Source organism: Entelurus aequoreus, linkage group LG23 (assembly GCF_033978785.1).
Source record: "Entelurus aequoreus isolate RoL-2023_Sb linkage group LG23, RoL_Eaeq_v1.1, whole genome shotgun sequence".
NCBI lineage: Eukaryota > Metazoa > Chordata > Actinopteri > Syngnathiformes > Syngnathidae > Entelurus > Entelurus aequoreus.
Window position 1 is genome coordinate 41574958 of NC_084753.1, and position 21270 is coordinate 41596227.

General features: G+C 37.7%; 1 protein-coding gene across 1 annotated transcript in view; it reads left to right on the top strand.

Moving 5' to 3' along the window:
* The first annotated feature begins 4376 nt into the window (after positions 1 to 4376).
* LOC133640814 (DDB1- and CUL4-associated factor 10-like) overlaps positions 4377 to 21270 on the top strand; it is a 30453-nt gene continuing 13559 nt past the window's right edge. Inside the window, exons 1-3 of the mRNA XM_062034492.1 lie at positions 4377 to 4940; positions 15423 to 15536; positions 17473 to 17670. Of these exons, the coding sequence (XP_061890476.1) occupies positions 4555 to 4940; positions 15423 to 15536; positions 17473 to 17670 (698 nt within the window). The 5' untranslated portion in view covers positions 4377 to 4554. The remainder of the gene's footprint in view (positions 4941 to 15422; positions 15537 to 17472; positions 17671 to 21270) is intronic.

Below are 21270 nucleotides of genomic sequence, written 5' to 3' on the forward strand. Positions count from 1 at the left end.
CCTGTAGGCCAATAGTGCCCTCTACAGGCCAATAGTGCCCTCTACAGGCCAATAGTGCCCTCTACAGGCCAATAGTGCCGTCTACGGGTCAATAGTGCCCTCTACAGGCCAACAGTGCCCTCTACGGGTCAATAGTGCCCTCCATTAGGCCAATAGTGCCCTCTATAGGCCAATAGTGCCCTCTATAGGTCAATAGTGCCCTCTGTAGGCCAATAGTGCCTTCTGTAGGCCAATAGTGCCCTCTATAGGCCAATAGTGCCCTCCATTAGGTCAATAGTGCCCTCTATAGGCCAATAGTGCCTTATGTAGGCCAATAGTGCCCTCTACAGGCCAATAGCGCCGTCTACAGGCCAATAGTGCCCTCTACAGGCCAATAGCGCCGTCTACGGGTCAATAGTGCCCTCTACAGGCCAATAGTGCCCTCTATAGGCCAAAAGTGCCCCCTGTAGGCCAATAGTGCCCTCTATAGGCCAATAGTGCCCCCTATAGGCCAATAGTGCCCTCTATAGGCCAATAGTGCCCCCTATAGGCCAATAGTGCTCTCTATTAGGCCAATTGTGCCCCCTGTAGGCCAATAGTGCCCTCTACAGGCCAATAGTGCCCTCTACAGGCCAATAGTGCCCTCTATAGGTCAATAGCGCCCCCTGTAGGTCAATAGTGCCCTCTATGGGTCAATAGTGCCCTCTACAGGTCAATAGTGCCCTCTACAGGCCAATAGTGCCCTGCCAATAGTGCCCTCTATAGGCCAATAGTGCTCTCTATTAGGCCAATTGTGCCCCCTGTAGGCCAATAGTACCCTCTACAGGCCAATAGTGCCCTCTACAGGCCAATAGTGCCGTCTACAGGCCAATAGTGCCCTCTATAGGTCAATAGCGTCCCCTGTAGGTCAATAGTGCCCTCTATGGGTCAATAGTGCCCTCTACAGGTCAATAGTGCCCTCTACAGGCCAATAGTGCCCTGCCAATAGTGCCCTCTATAGGCCAATAGTGCTCTCTATTAGGCCAATTGTGCCCCCTGTAGGCCAATAGTGCCCTCTACAGGCCAATAGTGCCCTCTATAGGCCAATTGTGCCCCCTGTAGGCCAATAGTGCCACCTGTAGGCCATTAGTGCCCTCTATAGGCCAATAGTGCCCTCTACAGGCCAATAGTGCCCTCTATAGGCCAATTGTACCCCCTGTAGGCCAATAGTGTCACCTGTAGGCCATTAGTGCCCTCTATAGGCCAATAGTGCCCTCTATAGGCCAATAGTGCCACCTGTAGGCCATTAGTGCCCTCTATAGGCCAATAGTGCCCTCTATAGGCCAATAGTGCTCTCTATTAGGCCAATTGTGCCACCTGTAGGCCAATAGTGCTCTCTATTAGGGCAATAGTGCTCTCTATTAGGCCAATTGTGCCCCCTGTAGGCCAATAGTGCCACCTGTAGGCCATTAGTGCCCTCTATAGGCCAATAGTGCCCTCTACAGGCCAATAGTGCCCTCTATAGGCCAATAGTGCTCTCTATTAGGCCAATTGTGCCACCTGTAGGCCATTAGTGCCCTCTATAGGCCAATAGTGCCCTCTACAGGCCAATAGTGCCCTCTATAGGCCAATAGTGCTCTCTATTAGGCCAATTGTGCCACCTGTAGGCCATTAGTGCCCTCTACAGGCCAATAGTGCCCTCTACAGGCCAATAGTGTCCTCTATAGGCCAATAGTGCCCTCCATTAGGTCAATAGTGCCCTCTATAGGCCAATTGTGCCCCCTGTAGGCCAATAGTGCCCTCTATAGGCCAATAGTGCCCTCTATAGGCCAATAGTGCCCACTACAGGCCAATAGTGCCCTCTACAGGCCAATAGTGCCCTCTATTAGGCCAATAGTGCCCTCTATTAGGCCAATTGTGCCCCCTGTAGGCCAATAGTGCCCTCTATTAGGCCAATTGTGCCCCCTGTAGGCCAATAGTGCCCTCTACAGGCCAATAGTTCCCTCTAGAGGTCAATAGTGCCCCCTGTAGGTCAATCAATCAATCAATGTTTATTTATATAGCCCTAAATCACAAGTGTCTCAAAGGGCTGTACAAGCCAATAGTGCCCTTTATGGGTCAATAGTGCCCTCTACAGGTCAATAGTGCCCCCTGTAGGTCAATGGTGCCCTCTATGGGTCAATAGTGCCCTCTATAGGCCAATAGTGCCCTCTTTCGGCCAATAGTGCCGTCTACAGGCCAATAGTGCCCCCTATAGGCCAATAGTGCCGTCTACAGGCCAATAGTGCCCCCTATAGGCCAATAGTGCCCTCTATGGGTCAATAGTGCCCTCTACAGGCCAATAGTGCCCTCTAGAGGCCAATAGTGCCCTCTACAGGCCAATAGTGCGCCCTCTAGAGGCCAATAGTGCCCTCTACAAGCCAATAGCGCCCTCTAGAGGCCAATAAAGCTCTCTACAGGCCAATAAAGCTCTCTATTAGGCCAATTGTGACCCCTGTAGGCCAATAGTGCCCTCTACAGGCCAATAGCGCCCTCTAGAGGCCAATAAAGCTCTCTACAGGCCAATAAAGCTCTCTATTAGGCCAATTGTGACCCCTGTAGGCCAATAGTGCCCTCTACAGGCCAATAGCGCCCTCTAGAGGCCAATAAAGCTCTCTATTATGCCAATTGTGCCCCCTGTAGGCCAATAGTGCCCTCTACAGGCCAATAGCGCCCTCTAGAGGCCAATAGTCCCCTCTAGAGGCCAATAGTGCCCTCTACAGGCCAATAGTGCCCAGGCCAATTTCTCCCGATTTCCAGCCGCACTTAAGGCACGCCCCCTCCAGGTCCATGCGGACCTGAGTGAGGACAGCCTGTCAATTCACTGAAAGTCAAGTATTTATTTTATTTATATACAGTATATATATATATCCCGAAATCGGAGGTCTCAAGGTAGGCAAGTATGCTCTGAGGTGGTCGGTTGAAGGTTATTTCAAACGTACGTCGCACATTTTACATTCATTTTTCTTTTAAAAATGTCCAAAAAGGAGTAGGAAGAAACAAATCTTATTTATTCCGACACCTTTCTTGAGACTAACTGCACTTGTATATGAGCTAATGAGTGTAGTTCCAGTGTTTGGCCACACAGTGGCAGCAACCTGCAAAAACAAACTGCGTTACCCCCCTAAAACAGCTTGTTCGGTTGAGAGTAGAACACTTCCGGCATTGTGTACTTCAGATTAAAACTCACGATGTGAATCACATTTAGAATTGGGCTTTAAACGTCACGTTTCAACAATTTCTATATTATTAAACTGTATTATACGTATATAGGGAAGTATTTTGTCTTGTTTATGTGCCTCGCGGTGAGATTTAACCCTCGCATACGTTTAGTGTGAAAGTACATCCGGTTGTGCACCAGCTAGCATTGTCCGTTTTGACAAGACTGCTAATGTTTACCTGCTACGACACATTGCACATTTTACATTCATTTTTATCCATAACGTGTCTAAAAAGGAGTAGGAATAAGCACATTTTATTTATTCCCACCCCTTTCTTGAGACTAACTGCAGGTCGACTCTCGCTTATTGTACTTGTATGAGCTAAGGCGTGTAGTTCCAGTGTTTGGCCACACAGTGGCAGCAACCTGCGGAAACACTGCGTTAACCCCTAAAACAGCTTCTTCGGTTGAGAGTAGAACACTTCCGGCATTGTACTTCAGATTAAAAACCACGATGTAAATCATATTTAGAATTGGGCTTTAAGCGTCACGTTTCAACAATTGATATATTATACCATTTTATTATATGTATATAGTTAAGTATTTTGTTATTTTTATGTGCCTCGCGGTGAGATTTAACACTCGCATAGGTTTAGTGCGAAAGTACATCCGGTTGTGCACCTGCTTTGACAAGGCTGCTAATGTTTATCTGCTACAGGCCGTGCAGCTAATATAGGACACATTGCACATTTTATATTATTTTTTTATTCATAAAATGTCTAAAAAGGAGTAGGAATAAGCACATTTTATTTATTCCTCCCCTTTCTTGAGACTAACTGCAGGTCGACCCTCGATTACTGTACTTGTATGAGCTAAGGAGTGTAGTTCCAGTGTTTGGCCACACGGTGGCAACAAACTGCGTTAACCCCCTAAAACAGCGGAAGCGAAATGTCGTCATTTCTTGTTTACGCTGACGAAGTCAAGTCGGGCTTGTTCGGTTGAGAGTAGAACACTTCCGGTATTGTACTTCAGATTAAAAAACACGATTTAAATCATATTTAGAATTGGGCTCTAAACGGCACGTTTCAACAATTTATATATACTTTTAAAATATTATATGTATGTAATGAAGTATTTTATTATTTTTATGTGCCTCGCGGTGAGATTTAACACTCGCATACGTTTAGTGCGAAAGTACATCCGGTTGTGCACCAGCGAGCGTTGTCCGCTTTGACGTGCGGCTCGAGGCGGCTCTGACAAGGCTGCTAATGTTGTTCTGCTGCGGGCCGTGCAGCTAAAATCTCCCGCCATGACACCGCGACGGTTCTGAGGCGGACCCCCGCTTTCACGCCCGGCTGGTTCTCACCGCGCCGCACGACCGACGCACAGACGCCACAATGAGCTCGGGGGACGCCGACGAGCCGCGGGACAGGCCCGACGGCGGCGACAAAGAGCCCGACACGGACGGCCCAGACCACGACGACCCCCGGAGCTGCTCTCCTTTGCCGCCGGGGACTAGCGAGACTGCACCGCCGTCGTCGGAGGAGCCAGCCGCCGGGCCTCGGCCTGAGACCGGCGGAGGCTCAGACACTGGCCGGACGAAGAGCCTGTTTTCCTGGATTCAGAACAGGTCCATTAGGCGGGGCGTGTTTGTGGACCCGGTCCGGGACAACTTCCAGACAATGACGAGCTTGTACAGCTCCATGAACCCGGCCGCCGACTCGGTCAACCTGAGCACCAAGACCCACGGAGCCGTGTTCAACCTGGAGTACTCCCCAGACGGGTAAGTCACCCGGAGTGACCCATTAGTGCGGGCCGCAGCATCTTCAGAACCTGCCGTTAGAAGTCAGTACATGGACACCAAAATAGTGTTTTGTCGTGGGAAGCCTTCCACTGTGGATTACCACCGGAGTGGGTCAAGAGACCAGACGGCTGATTAATGCGGGTCAAGCTGACACAGCAGCCTGGCTCACATGGATGTTCATTTAGTGGGTCGTTAAAAAACACATCATACGCACCCACAACAATACATTGTTATTTCATTACACTGAACCCATTAATTATGATTAATCACAGTTTATTACTTAATTGTGTGAATGCTCTAAAACATTCACACATTGTTTTCTACACCAAAATTCACCTATTTATTGTGTGAACGCTCCAAAACATTCACACATTTTGTTTTCTACACCAAAATTCACCTATTTATTGTGTGAACGCTCCAAAACATTCACACATGGTTTTCTACACCAAAATTCATCTATTTGTGTGGATGCTCCAAAACATTCACATAGTTTTCTACACCAAAATTCATCTATTTATTGTGTGAACGCTCTAAAACATTCACACATTGTTTTCTACACCGAAATTCATCTATTTATTGTGTGAACGATGAACAAAACATTCACACATAAGTTTTTCTACACCAAAATGAATCTATTTATTGTGTGAATGCTCCAAAACATTCACACATGGTTTTCTACACCAAAATTAATCTATTTATTGTGTGAACGCTCCAAAATATTCACAAATATGGTTTTCTACGCCAAAATGCATATATTTATTGTGTGAATGCTCCAAAACATTCACACATATAGTTTTCTACACCAAAATTCATGTATTTATTGTGTGAAAGCTCCAAAACTTTCACACATGGTTTTCTACACCAGAATTCATTTATTTATTGTGTGAACGCTCCAAAACATTCACATGTTGTTCACTACACCAAAATTCATCTATTTATTGTGTGAATGCTCCAAAACATTCACACATTGTTTTCTACAGCAAAATTAATCTATTTATTGTATGAATTCTCCAAAACATTCACACATATGGTTTTCTACACCAACATTCATGTATTTATTGTGTGAACGCTCCAAAACATTCACACATTTGGTTTTCTACACCATAATTCATCTATTTATTGTGTGAACGCTTCAAAACATTCACAGATTGTTTTCTACACCAAAATGCATATATTTATTGTGTGAATGCTCCAAAGCATTCACACATATATTTTTCTACACCAAATTTCATCTATTTATTGTGTGAACGCTTCAAAACATTCACACATATGGTTTTCTACACCAGAATTAATCTATTTATTGTGTGAATGCTCCAAAACATTCACACATTGTTTTCTACAGCAAAATTAATCTATTTATTGTGTGAATGCTCCAAAACATTCACACATATGGTTTTCTACACCAAAATTCATCTATTTATTGTGTGAACGCTCCAAAACATTCACACACATTGTTTTCTACACCAAAATTAATCTAGTTATTGTGTGAATGCTCCAAAACATTCACACATATGTTTTTCTACACCAAAATTCATCTATTTCTTGTGTGAACGCTCCAAAACATTCACACATATGGTTTTCTACACCAAAATTCATCTATTTATTGTGTGAAGGCTCCAAAACATTCACACATGGTTTTCTACACCAAAATGCATCTATTTATTGTGTGAACACTTCAAAACATTCACACATATGGTTTTCTACACCAGAATTAATCTATTTATTGTGTGAATGCTCCAAAACATTCACACATATGGTTTTCTACAGCAAAATTCATCTATTTATTGTGTGAACGCTCCAAAACATTCACACATATGGTTTTCTACACCAAAATTCATCTTATTTATTGTGTGAATGCTCCAAAACATTCACACATATGGTTTTCTACACCAAAATGCATCTATTTATTGTGTGAACGCTCCAAAACATTCATGCATATGGTTTTCTACGCCAAAATTAATATATCTATTGTGTAAATGCTCCAAAACATTCACACATGGTTTTCTACACCAAAATTAATCTATTGTGTGAATGCTCCAAAACATTCACACATATGGTTTTCTACACCAAAATGCATCTATTTATTGTGTGAACGCTCCAAAACATTCACACATGGTTTTCTACACCAAAATTAATCTATTGTGTGAATGCTCCAAAACATTCACACATATGGTTTTCTACACCAAAATGCATCTATTTAATGTGTGAACGCTCCAAAACATTCACACATGGTTTTCTACACCAAAATTAATCTATTGTGTGAATGCTCCAAAACATTCACACATATGGTTTTCTACAGCAAAATTCATCTATTTATTGTGTGAACGCTCCAAAACATTCACACATATGGTTTTCTACACCAAAGTTCATCTATTTATTGTGTGAATGCTCCAAAACATTCACACATATGGTTTTCTACACCAAAATGCATCTATTTATTGTGTGAACGCTCCAAAACATTCATGCATATGGTTTTCTACGCCAAAATTAATATATCTATTGTGTAAATGCTCCAAAACATTCACACATGGTTTTCTACACCAAAATTAATCTATTGTGTGAATGCTCCAAAACATTCACACATGGTTTTCTACACCAAAATTAATCTATTGTGTGAATGCTCCAAAACATTCACACATATGGTTTTCTACACAAAAATTCATCTATTTATTGTGTGAATGCTCCAAAACATTCACACAAATGGTTCTCTACACAAAAATTCATCTATTTATTGTGTGAACGCTCCAAAACATTCACACTTATGGTTTTCTTCACCAAAATTAATCTATTTATTGTGTAAATGCTCCAAAACATTCACACATGGTTTTCTACACCAAAATTAATCTATTGTGTGAATGCTCCAAAACATTCACACATATGGTTTTCTACACAAAAATTCATCTATTTATTGTGTGAACGCTCCAAAACATTCACACACATTGTTTTCTACACCAAAATTCATCTATTTATTGTGTGAACGCCCCAAAACATTCACACATGGTTTTCTACACCAAAATTCATCTATTTATTGTGTGAACGCTTCAAAACATTCACACATATGGTTTTCTACACCAACATTAATCTATTTATTGTGTGAATGCTCCAAAACATTCACACATAGTTTTCTACACCAAAATTAATCTATTGTGTGAATGCTCCAAAACATTCACACATATGGTTTTCTACACCAAAATTCATCTATTTATTGTGTGAACGCTCCAAAACATTCACACATATGGTTTTCTACACCAAAGTTCATCTATTTATTGTGTGAACGCTTTACAAAAATTTCACACATTTTCTACACCAAAATTCATCTATTTGTGTGAACGCTCCAAAACATTCATACATATGGTTTTCTACGCCAAAATTAATCTATTTATTGTGTGAATGCTCCAAAACATTCACACATATGGTTTTCTACACCATAATTCATCTATTTATTGTGTGAACGCTTCAAAACATTCACACATTGTTTTCTACACCAAAATTCATCTATTTATTGTGAGGATGCTCCAAAACATTCACACAAATGGTTTTCTACACAAAAATTCATCTATTTATTGTGTAAATGCTCCAAAACATTCACACATTGTTTTCTACACCAAAATTCATCTATTTATTGTGTGAACGCCCCAAAACATTCACACATGGTTTTCTACACCAAAATTCATCTATTTATTGTGTGAACGCTTCAAAACATTCACACATATGGTTTTCTACACCAGAATTAATCTATTTATTGTGTGAATGCTCCAAGACATTCACACATTGTTTTCTACAGCAAAATTAATGTATTTATTGTGTGAACGCTCCAAAACATTCACACATATGGTTTTCTACACCAAAATTCATCTATTTATTGTGTGAACGCTCCAAAACATTCACACATATGGTTTTCTACACCAAAATGCATCTATTTATTGTGTGAACGCTCCGAAACATTCACACTTTTTCTACACCAAAATTCATCTATTTATTGTGTGAACGCTCCAAAAACATTCACACATTGTTTTCTACACCAAAATTCATCTATTTATTGTGTGAATGCGCCAAAACATTCACACATTGTTTTCTACACCAAAATACATCTATTTATTGTGTGAACGCTCCAAAACATTCACACTTTTTCTACACCAAAATTCATCTATTTATTGTGTGAACGCTCCAAAACATTCACACATGGTTTTCTACACCAAAATTAATCTATTGTGTGAATGCTCCAAAACATTCACACATATGGTTTTCTACACCAAAATGCATCTATTTAATGTGTGAACGCTCCAAAACATTCACACATGGTTTTCTACACCAAAATTAATCTATTGTGTGAATGCTCCAAAACATTCACACATATGGTTTTCTACACCAGAATTAATCTATTTATTGTGTGAATGCTCCAAAACATTCACACATATGGTTTTCTACAGCAAAATTCATCTATTTATTGTGTGAACGCTCCAAAACATTCACACATATGGTTTTCTACACCAAAATTCATCTATTTATTGTGTGAATGCTCCAAAACATTCACACATATGGTTTTCTACACCAAAATGCATCTATTTATTGTGTGAACGCTCCAAAACATTCATGCATATGGTTTTCTACGCCAAAATTAATATATCTATTGTGTAAATGCTCCAAAACATTCACACATGGTTTTCTACACCAAAATTAATCTATTGTGCGAATGCTCCAAAACATTCACACATGGTTTTCTACACCAAAATTAATCTATTGTGTGAATGCTCCAAAACATTCACACATATGGTTTTCTACACAAAAATTCATCTATTTATTGTGTGAATGCTCCAAAACATTCACACAAATGGTTCTCTACACAAAAATTCATCTATTTATTGTGTGAACGCTCCAAAACATTCACACTTATGGTTTTCTTCACCAAAATTAATCTATTTATTGTGTAAATGCTCCAAAACATTCACACATGGTTTTCTACACCAAAATTAATCTATTGTGTGAATGCTCCAAAACATTCACACATATGGTTTTCTACACAAAAATTCATCTATTTATTGTGTGAACGCTCCAAAACATTCACACACATTGTTTTCTACACCAAAATTCATCTATTTATTGTGTGAACGCCCCAAAACATTCACACATGGTTTTCTACACCAAAATTCATCTATTTATTGTGTGAACGCTTCAAAACATTCACACATATGGTTTTCTACACCAACATTAATCTATTTATTGTGTGAATGCTCCAAAACATTCACACATTGTTTTCTACAGCAAAATTAATCTATTTATTGTGTGAATGCTCCAAAACATTCACACATATGGTTTTCTACACCAAAATTCATCTATTTATTGTGTGAACGCTCCAAAACATTCACACATATGGTTTTCTACACCAAAGTTCATCTATTTATTGTGTGAACGCTTTACAAAAATTTCACACATTTTCTACACCAAAATTCATCTATTTGTGTGAACGCTCCAAAACATTCATACATATGGTTTTCTACGCCAAAATTAATCTATTTATTGTGTGAATGCTCCAAAACATTCACACATATGGTTTTCTACACCATAATTCATCTATTTATTGTGTGAACGCTTCAAAACATTCACACATTGTTTTCTACACCAAAATTCATCTATTTATTGTGAGGATGCTCCAAAACATTCACACAAATGGTTTTCTACACAAAAATTCATCTATTTATTGTGTAAATGCTCCAAAACATTCACACATTGTTTTCTACACCAAAATTCATCTATTTATTGTGTGAACGCCCCAAAACATTCACACATGGTTTTCTACACCAAAATTCATCTATTTATTGTGTGAACGCTTCAAAACATTCACACATATGGTTTTCTACACCAGAATTAATCTATTTATTGTGTGAATGCTCCAAGACATTCACACATTGTTTTCTACAGCAAAATTAATGTATTTATTGTGTGAACGCTCCAAAACATTCACACATATGGTTTTCTACACCAAAATTCATCTATTTATTGTGTGAACGCTCCAAAACATTCACACATATGGTTTTCTACACCAAAATGCATCTATTTATTGTGTGAACGCTCCGAAACATTCACACTTTTTCTACACCAATATTCATCTATTTATTGTGTGAACGCTCCAAAAACATTCACACATTGTTTTCTACACCAAAATTCATCTATTTATTGTGTGAATGCGCCAAAACATTCACACATTGTTTTCTACACCAAAATACATCTATTTATTGTGTGAACGCTCCAAAACATTCACACTTTTTCTACACCAAAATTCATCTATTTATTGTGTGAACGCTCCAAAAACATTCACACATTGTTTTCTACACCAAAATGCATCTATTTATTGTGTGAATGCTCCAAAACATTCACACATTGTTTTCTACACCAAAATACATCTATTTATTGTGAGAACGCTTCAAAACATTCACACATTGTTTTCTACACCAGAATAAATGTATTTATTGTGTGAATGCTCCAAAACATTCACACATTGTTTTCTACACCAAAATTAATCTAGTTATTGTGTGAATGCTCCAAAACATTCACACATATGGTTTTCTACACCAAAATTCATCTATTTAGTGTGTGAATGCTCCAAAACATTCACACATATGGTTTTCTAGACCAACATTCATCTATTTATTGTGTGAATGCTCCAAAACATTCAAACATGGTTTTCTACACCAAAATGCATATATTTATTGTGTGAACGCTTCAGAACATTCACACATATGGTTTTCTACGCCAAAATTAATTGATTTATTGTGTAAACGCTCCAAAACATTCACACATGGTTTTCTACACCACAATTAATCTATTTATTGTGTGAATGCTCCAAAACATTCACACATGGTTTTCTACACCACAATTCATCTATTTATTGTGTGAACGCTCCAAAACATTCACACATTTGGTTTTCTACACCATAATTCATCTATTTATTGTGTGACCGCTTCAAAACATTCACACATTGTTTTCTACACCAAAATTCATCTATTTATTGTGAGGATGCTCCAAAACATTCACAGTTTTCTACACCAAAATTCATCTATTTGTGTGAATGGTCCAAAACATTCACACACATGCTTTTCTACACCACAATTAATCTATTTATTGTGTGAACGCTCCAAAACATTCACACATGGTTTTCTACGCCAAAATTCATGTATTTATTGTGTGAACGCTCCAAAACATTCACGCATGGTTTTCTACACCAAAAGGAATCTATTTATTGTGTGAACGCTCCAAAACATTCACACATATGGTTTTCTACACCAAAATTCATCTATTTAAACGTGTTATTATTATTATTCTCCAGATTTTGGCGCGCTCTACCTTCCACATTTTTCACCCGATTCAAACCGTTCCAACTTTAAACTGTTCAGCCTATTCGGGAATCGCGGGCTTTCACTTGACAAATTCCAAAAATTCCCAGGTTACCCAGAATTCCAGGTTTTCCGGGACATTTTTCCCACTCATAATGAATTGGCCATTTTTCAAACTTAATTGTGTGAATGCTCCAAAACATTCACACATTGTTTTCTACAGCAAAATTAATCTATTTATTGTGTGAATGCTCCAAAACATTCACACATATGGTTTTCTACACCAAAATTCATCTATTTATTGTGTGAACGCTCCAAAACATTCACACATGGTTTTCTACACCAAAATTAATCTATTGTGTGAATGCTCCAAAACATTCACACATATGGTTTTCTACACCAAAATGCATCTATTTAATGTGTGAACGCTCCAAAACATTCACACATGGTTTTCTACACCAAAATTAATCTATTGTGTGAATGCTCCAAAACATTCACACATATGGTTTTCTACACAAAAATTCATCTATTTATTGTGTGAACGCTCCAAAACATTCACACTTATGGTTTTCTTCGCCAAAATTAATCTTTTTATTGTGTAAATGCTCCAAAACATTCACACATTGTTTTCTACACCAAAATTAATCTAGTTATTGTGTGAACGCTCCAAAACATTCACACGTTGTTTTCCAAACCAAAATTCATCTATTTATTGTGTGAACGCTCCAAAACATTCACACATGGTTTTCTACACCAAAATTTATGTATTTATTGTGTGAACGCTCCAAAACATTCACACATGGTTTTCTACACCAAAATTCATCTATTTATAGTGTGAACGCTTCAGAACATTCACACATATGGTTTTCTACACCAGAATTAATATATTTATTGTGTGAATGCTCCAAAACATTCACACATTGTTTTCTACACCAAAATTCATCTTTTTATTGTGTGAACGCTCCAAAACATTCACACGTTTTTCTACACCAAAATTCATCTATTTATTGTGTGAATGCTCCAAAACATTCACACATTTTTTTCGACACCAAAATTAATCTATTTATTCTCCAGATTTTGGCGCACTCTACCTTCCACATTTTTCACCCGATTCAAACCGTTCCAACTTTAAACTGTTCAGCCTATTCGGGAATCGCGGGCTTTCACTTGACAAATTCCAAAAATTCCCAGGTTACCCAGAATTCCAGGTTTTCCGGGACATTTTTCCCACTCATAATGAATTGGCCATTTTTCAAACTTAATTGTGTGAATGCTCCAAAACATTCACACATTGTTTTCTACAGCAAAATTAATCTATTTATTGTGTGAATGCTCCAAAACATTCACACATGGTTTTCTACACCAAAATTAATCTATTTATTGTGTGAATGCTCCAAAACATTCACACATATGGTTTTCTACACAAAAATTCATCTATTTCTTGTGTGAACGCTCCAAAACATTCACACTTATGGTTTTCTACGCCAAAATTAATCTTTTTATTGTGTAAATGCTCCAAAACATTCACACATATGGTTTTCTGCAGAAAAATTCATCTATTTATTGTGTGAACGCTCCAAAACATTCACACTTATGGTTTTCTACACAAAAATTCATCTATTAATTGTGTGAACGCTCCAAAACATTCACACTTATGGTTTTCTACGCCATAATTCATCTATTTATTGTGTAAATGCTCCAAAACATTCACACATGGTTTTCTACACCAAAATGAATCTATTGTGTGAACGCTCCAAAACATTCACACATTTGGTTTTCTACACCATAATTCATCTATTTATTGTGTGAACGCTTCAAAACATTCACACATTGTTTTCTACACCAAAATTCATCAATTTATTGTGAGGATGCTCCATAACATTCACAGTTTTCTACACCAAAATTCGTCTATTTGTGTGAATGCTCCAAAACATTCATACACATGCTTTTCTACACCAAAATTCATCTATTTATTGTGTGAACGCTCCAAAAAATTCACACATTTTCTACACCAAAATTCATCTATTTATTGTGTGAACGCTCCAAAACATTCACACTTATGGTTTTCTACACAAAAATTAATCTATTAATTGTGTGAACGCTCCAAAACATTCACACTTATGGTTTTCTACGCCAAAATTCATCTATTTATTGTGTAAATGCTCCAAAACATTCACACATGGTTTTCTACACCAAAATGAATCTATTGTGTGAACGCTCCAAAACATTCACACATTTGGTTTTCTACACCATAATTCATCTATTTATTGTGTGAACGCTTCAAAACATTCACACATTGTTTTCTACACCAAAATTCATCAATTTATTGTGAGGATGCTCCATAACATTCACAGTTTTCTACACCAAAATTCGTCTATTTGTGTGAATGCTCCAAAACATTCATACACATGCTTTTCTACACCAAAATTCATCTATTTATTGTGTGAACGCTCCAAAAAATTCACACATTTTCTACACCAAAATTCATCTATTTATTGTGTGAACGCTCCAAAACATTCACACTTATGGTTTTCTACACAAAAATTAATCTATTAATTGTGTGAACGCTCCAAAACATTCACACTTATGGTTTTCTACGCCAAAATTCATCTATTTATTGTGTAAATGCTCCAAAACATTCACACATGGTTTTCTACACCAAAATGAATCTATTGTGTGAACGCTCCAAAACATTCACACATTTGGTTTTCTACACCATAATTCATCTATTTATTGTGTGAACGCTTCAAAACATTCACACATTGTTTTCTACACCAAAATTCATCAATTTATTGTGAGGATGCTCCATAACATTCACAGTTTTCTACACCAAAATTCGTCTATTTGTGTGAATGCTCCAAAACATTCATACACATGCTTTTCTACACCAAAATTCATCTATTTATTGTGTGAACGCTCCAAAAAATTCACACATTTTCTACACCAAAATTCATCTATTTATTGTGTGAACGCTCCAAAACATTCACACATTTGGTTTTCTACACCATAATTCATCTATTTATTGTGTGAACGCTCATGTTACAAACAACACTTTTTGCGTAGACTCCTGTTGCTTAGTTTAGTCGGCCCTTTATTCAAATAACAAAATGTCCGCCTGTGATTCCTGCAGATCGGTGCTGACGGTGGCCTGCGAGCAGACCGAAGTGCTGCTGTTCGATCCCGTCTCCTCCAGGCACATCAAAACCCTGACGGAGGCCCACGAGGACTGTGTCAACAACATCAGGTGCCTTTCTTTGCATCCCCTTTCATCCGTATCCAAGTTGTTGTTCCTTAAAGGCCCACAGTTGTGCAACCTTAGTGACCTTCTTAAAAATGCATGTTTGTAGAAATGAGAAAATTTTAGCATTAAAAATGCATGTTACTAGAAATCTGAACATTTTAGTACTTAAAAATGCATGTTTGTAGAAATAAATACAATTAGAATATTTTAGCACTTAAAAGTGCATGTTTGTAGAAATAAGAACATTTTAGCACTTAAAAATGCATGTTTGTAGAAATAAATACAATCAAAACATTTTAGCACTTAAAAATGCATGTTTGTAGAATTAAATACGATTAGAACATTTTAGCATTAAAAATGCATGTTTGTAGAAATAAGAGAATTTTAGCATTAAAAATGCATGTTACTAGAAATCAGAACATTTTAGCACTTAAAAATGCATGTTTGTAGAAATAAGATAATTTTAGCATTAAAAATGCATGTTACTAGAAATCAGAACATTTTAGCACTTAAAAATGCATGTTTGTAGAAATAAATACAATTAGAATATTTTAGCACTTAAAAATGCATGTTTGTAGAAATAAATACAATTAGAATATTTTAGCACTTAAAAATGCATGTTTGTAGAAATAAATACAATCAGAACATTTTAGCACTTAAAAATGCATGTTTGTAGAAATAAATACAATTAAAACATTTTAGCACTTAAAAATGCATGTTTGTAGAATTAAATACGATTAGAACATTTTAGCATTAAAAATGCATGTTTGTAGAAATAAGAAAATTTTAGCATTAAAAATGCATGTTACTAGAAATTACAAGATTTTAGCACTTAAAAATGCATGTTTGTAGAAATAAGAAAATTTTAGCATTAAAAATGCATGTTACTCGAAATCAGAACATTTTAGCACTTAAAAATGCATGTTTGTAGAAATAAATACGATTAGATCATTTTAGCACTTAAAAATGCATGTTTGTAGAAATAAGAACATTTTAGCATTAAAAATGCATGTTACTAGAAATCAGAACATTTTAGCACTTAAAAATGCATGTTTGTAGAAATAAATACGATTAGAACATTTTAGCATTAAAAATGCATGTTTGTAGAAATAAGAACATTTTAGCATTAAAAATGCATGTTACTAGAAATTAGAACATTTTAGCACTTAAAAATGCATGTTTGTAGAAATAAATACAATTAGAATATTTTAGCACTTAAAAATGCATGTTTGTAGAAATAAATACAATTAGAATATTTTAGCATTAAAAATGCATGTTTGTAGAAATAAGAGAATTTTAGCATTAAAAATGCATGTTACTAGAAATTAGAACATGTTTGTAGAAATAAATACAACTAAAACATTCTAGCACTTAAAAATGCATGTTTGTAGAAATAAATACAATCAAAACATTTTCGCATTACGTGTGTTTAATTACAGTAAGTGTGTTTATCCTAAACATTCCTGCCACTCCATTTTACAAACTATAGTATTTTTAAGGCTTTTTGTTGTTGTTGTTGTTGTTGTTTTTTGGCAAATAGCACAATAATATCATACCAGAACAATATTGTACCGTGAAATAATGATTGGTTCCATCCCTAGTTGGGTCCTATAAAAGTATCAAATTCAATATCAAGACCTTCTTCCAATACACTAGTAGGGAAACCAGGTCATTAATAACACCGGGTCATTAATAACACCAGGTCATTAATAACACCGGGTCATTAATAACACTATGTCATTAATAACACCAGGTCATTAATAACACCGGGTCATTAATGACACCGGGTCATTAATAATACCGGGTCATTAATAACACCGGGTCATTAATAACACCGGGTCATTAATGACACCGGGTCATTAATGACACCGGACGTGTTTCATTAGCGGACACACCCGGAGCCCGACATGATACAGGTGTGGATTCTGTGCCACCGCAGGTTCCTGGACAACCGTCTGTTCGCCACCTGCTCCGACGACACCACCATCGCCTTGTGGGACCTGAGGAAGCTCAACTCCAAGGTGTGCTCGCTGCACGGCCACGCCAGCTGGGTGAAGAACATCGAGTACGACACCAACACGCGCCTCCTGGTCACCTCCGGCTTTGACGGCAACGTCATCACCTGGGATACCAACCGGTGAGAACCTCTTTGAGGTGTCCCATTTGGCTTCTGGCCGCCCTCAAAGCCGAGGAAGTCAGCTCAGTCTCTCATTGACTCCAATGTTAAATGTCGGCTCTGAAAAACGCCAAAATACACGTTTTCCTACTCGCTCTAACTCGGCCATTTCTACACTTATCGGAAATCTGGCAACACCGGAACGTTCCTCAAAGCCTTGAGGCGCTCACGGTTTTCACGCAGAGTCGATACCTCCAAGTGTTTGCCTAAAATCAGACTTTGTTCAGCATGTTTAAGAGCTCACCGCTGTGTTTGGATGGAGACAGGTGTGGACAATACTGGTCCCCACATTAAAAGTAGACAGCGAAGGACAAAAACTATATGATGTTGCTTTCATTTTGACAATACAGCGTCCATCAGCTGCTGTGACTCAGAGTTAACGAGCATCTACATGTTCATAACTTAAAAAAATTAATAAGAAGAAGAAATACCTCCCTCTATCAAAAGGTAAAACATGTTTATGCATGTTATGTAACACGAAATCAGGCGCATGCAGACTAACAATGTTAATCTCGCTTTAAGGATATACCCTCGGAGTATACTTAGTCAACAGCCATACATGTCACACTAAGGGTAGTCGTATAAACAACGCCAACACTGTCATAAACCTGTGCCATATAATGAAACCACACTAAACAACAATGACAATCACATTTCGGGAGAATATTGGTACCTAAACACAACAGAACACATTCCCAGAATTCCTTACAGCACCAAGTCTTTCGGGACGGTACAGTCATTTTCCCTCGCTTCCCGCCGTGCGTTTAAGAGCTCACCGCTGTGTTTGGATGGAGACAGGTGTGGACAATATTGGGACACACTGGTCCCCACACTAAAAGTAGACAGCGAAGGAGAAAAACTATATGATGTTGCTTTCATTTTGACAATACAGCGTCCATCAGCTGCTGTGACTGAGAGTTAACGAGCATCTACATGTTCATAACTTAAAAACATTAATAATAAAAAGAAATACCTCCCTCTATCAAAAGGTAAAACATGTTTATGCATGTTATGTAACACGAAATCAGGCGCATGCAGACTAACAATGTTAATCTCGCTTCAAGGATATACCCTCGGCGTATACTTAGTCAACAGCCATACATGTCACACTAAGGGTGGCCGTATAAACAACGCCAACACTGTCATAAACCTGTGCCATATAACGGAACCACACTAAACAACAATGACAATTACATTTCGGGAAAATATTGGTAACAGAACACATTCCCAGAATTCCTTGCAGCACCAACTCTTTCGGGACGCTACAGTCATTTTCCCTCGCTTACCGCCGCGCGTTTAAGAGCGCACCGCTGTGTTTGGATGGAGACAGGTGTGGACAATATTGGGACACACTGGTCCCCACACTAAAAGTAGACAGCGAAGGAGAAAAACTATATGATGTTGCTTTCATTTTGACAATACAGCGTCCATCAGTTGTTGTGACTGAGAGTTAACGAGGTGAGGAAATCGCTCCTGTTTTTTGTTTTTTTCGTTGGCCAAACTGTTGTACTGAACCACAAGGGGGCGCTGGAGAAGAACACATCATGTTTATTAGACTTTATCTTCATTAGCCAAACTGCTTTGTGTTTTATTTTGATATCAAAAAGTAAACACCATTTTTTTTTTTTTACATTACTTGTTTGTCACAAAGGTATTACTTTAAAAACCACGTGACGCATCATTTTGTTAATGTTCTATTGTGTGTAGTTTAATTCCTATACGACATATTTCGGCTCAAACTCTTAATGGATCTGTCCCGATACAGCATCTACATGTACATAACTTAAAAAAACGAATAATAATAATAAATACTTCCCTCTATCAAAAGGTAAAAATAGAGATAAAGGCGTCATGAAATGACAAAAAGCTGACAAGTTTATTGTGTAAGTCGCTTCCTAGCGGCCCCCAACTCACAGACACTTCACAGGATCCAAGCGTGCAGGTTTTAATGATCACGTGTTTTTAGCAAAAGTTTTCTCTCGCAGAACGTGACTTCTCAGTCACGTCCGTATCCTCTCTCCCCTCCTGCTCCCGGCCGCTTACTGTTAAAGACAACAGACGATTAGATTAACACGTACCACCTGTGACATGCAGTGTTTCCCATAAACTGCCGAGATACCTGTGGCGGTGGGGGCGTGGCTATGGGCGTGGTCACCATGACATCATCGAGTAATTTGCATAATTTACGACAATGATATGATTTTCTCTAAAAAGGCTCAAAAAATGTATACTTACTAGAGATGTCCGATAATATCGGTCTGCCGATATTATCGGCCGATAAATGCGTTAAAATGTAATATCGGAAATTATCGGTATCGTTTTTTTTATTATCACTATCGGGTTGTTTTTGTTTTGTTTTTTTTTGTTTTTTAATTAAATCAACATAAAAAACACAAGATACACTTACAATTAGTGCACCAACCCAAAAAACCTCCCTCCCCCATTTACACTCATTCACACAAAAGGGTTGTTTCTTTCTGTTATTAATATTCTGCTTCCTACATTATATATCAATATATATCAATACAGTCTGCAAGGGATACAGTCCGTAAGCACACATGATTGTGCGTGCTGCTGCTCCACTAATAATACTAACCCTTAACAGTTAATTTTACAAATTTTCATTCATTACTAGTTTCTATGTAACTGTTTTTATATTGTTTTACTTTCTTTTTTATTCAAGAAAATGTTTTTAATTTATTTATCTTATTTTATTTGATTCATTTTTTTTAAAAGTACCTTATTTTCACCATACCTGGTTGTCCAAATTAGGCATAATAATGTGTTAATTCCACGACTGTATATATCGGTTGATATCGGTATCGGTTGATATCGGTATCGGTAATTAAAGAGTTGGACAATATCGGCAAAAAGCGATTATTGGACATCCCTAATAACAGTTTTGTTTTAAACGTCCATCCATCCATTTTACAATATAATTACAACACTTTATGTACATATTTTACACAGATTTGAACAATAAGTTATTCACTGAAATATATTTATTAATTGTGGTTCTTACAAAAAATATATCTTATCAAATATAAAAGCTAAAATGTCTCTTAAAGCTCTGCCCCTTTAATTAGTGCATACTAAATCATTTAACTTTAGCCTACTACTACAAGCATATTATTTACCAGCAACATAAAGTGAAACAGAGGCAGAGGTGTCCTGCCACAGTCAGTAACAAATAAACAGAAAACAGTAGTGGTCAAATACAAATAAGGCAACAAGAGAAGTATCCTACACTTCTCTTTTGTAAAGTAAATCTGAACAGCCGATACGGGCATCTACATCAACTATATGATTTGCCTGAGAAGCTGGACAGGACAAAAAATAATAATAATTATTAATTTTTTTTATTTGTGGCGGACGTAATTCTTTCGTGGCGGGCCGCAACAAATAAATGAATGTGTGGGAAACACTGACATCTAATCACCTGCCAGCTGTGTCTCGCCGTCAGCGCATGCCCCGCCCCTACCCGATGGTGCTCGTCCTCAGCACCTTGGACAGCGGCGGTGACTTTTGCTCCTACAAGCTGGCCCCATCTCCCTCCACATT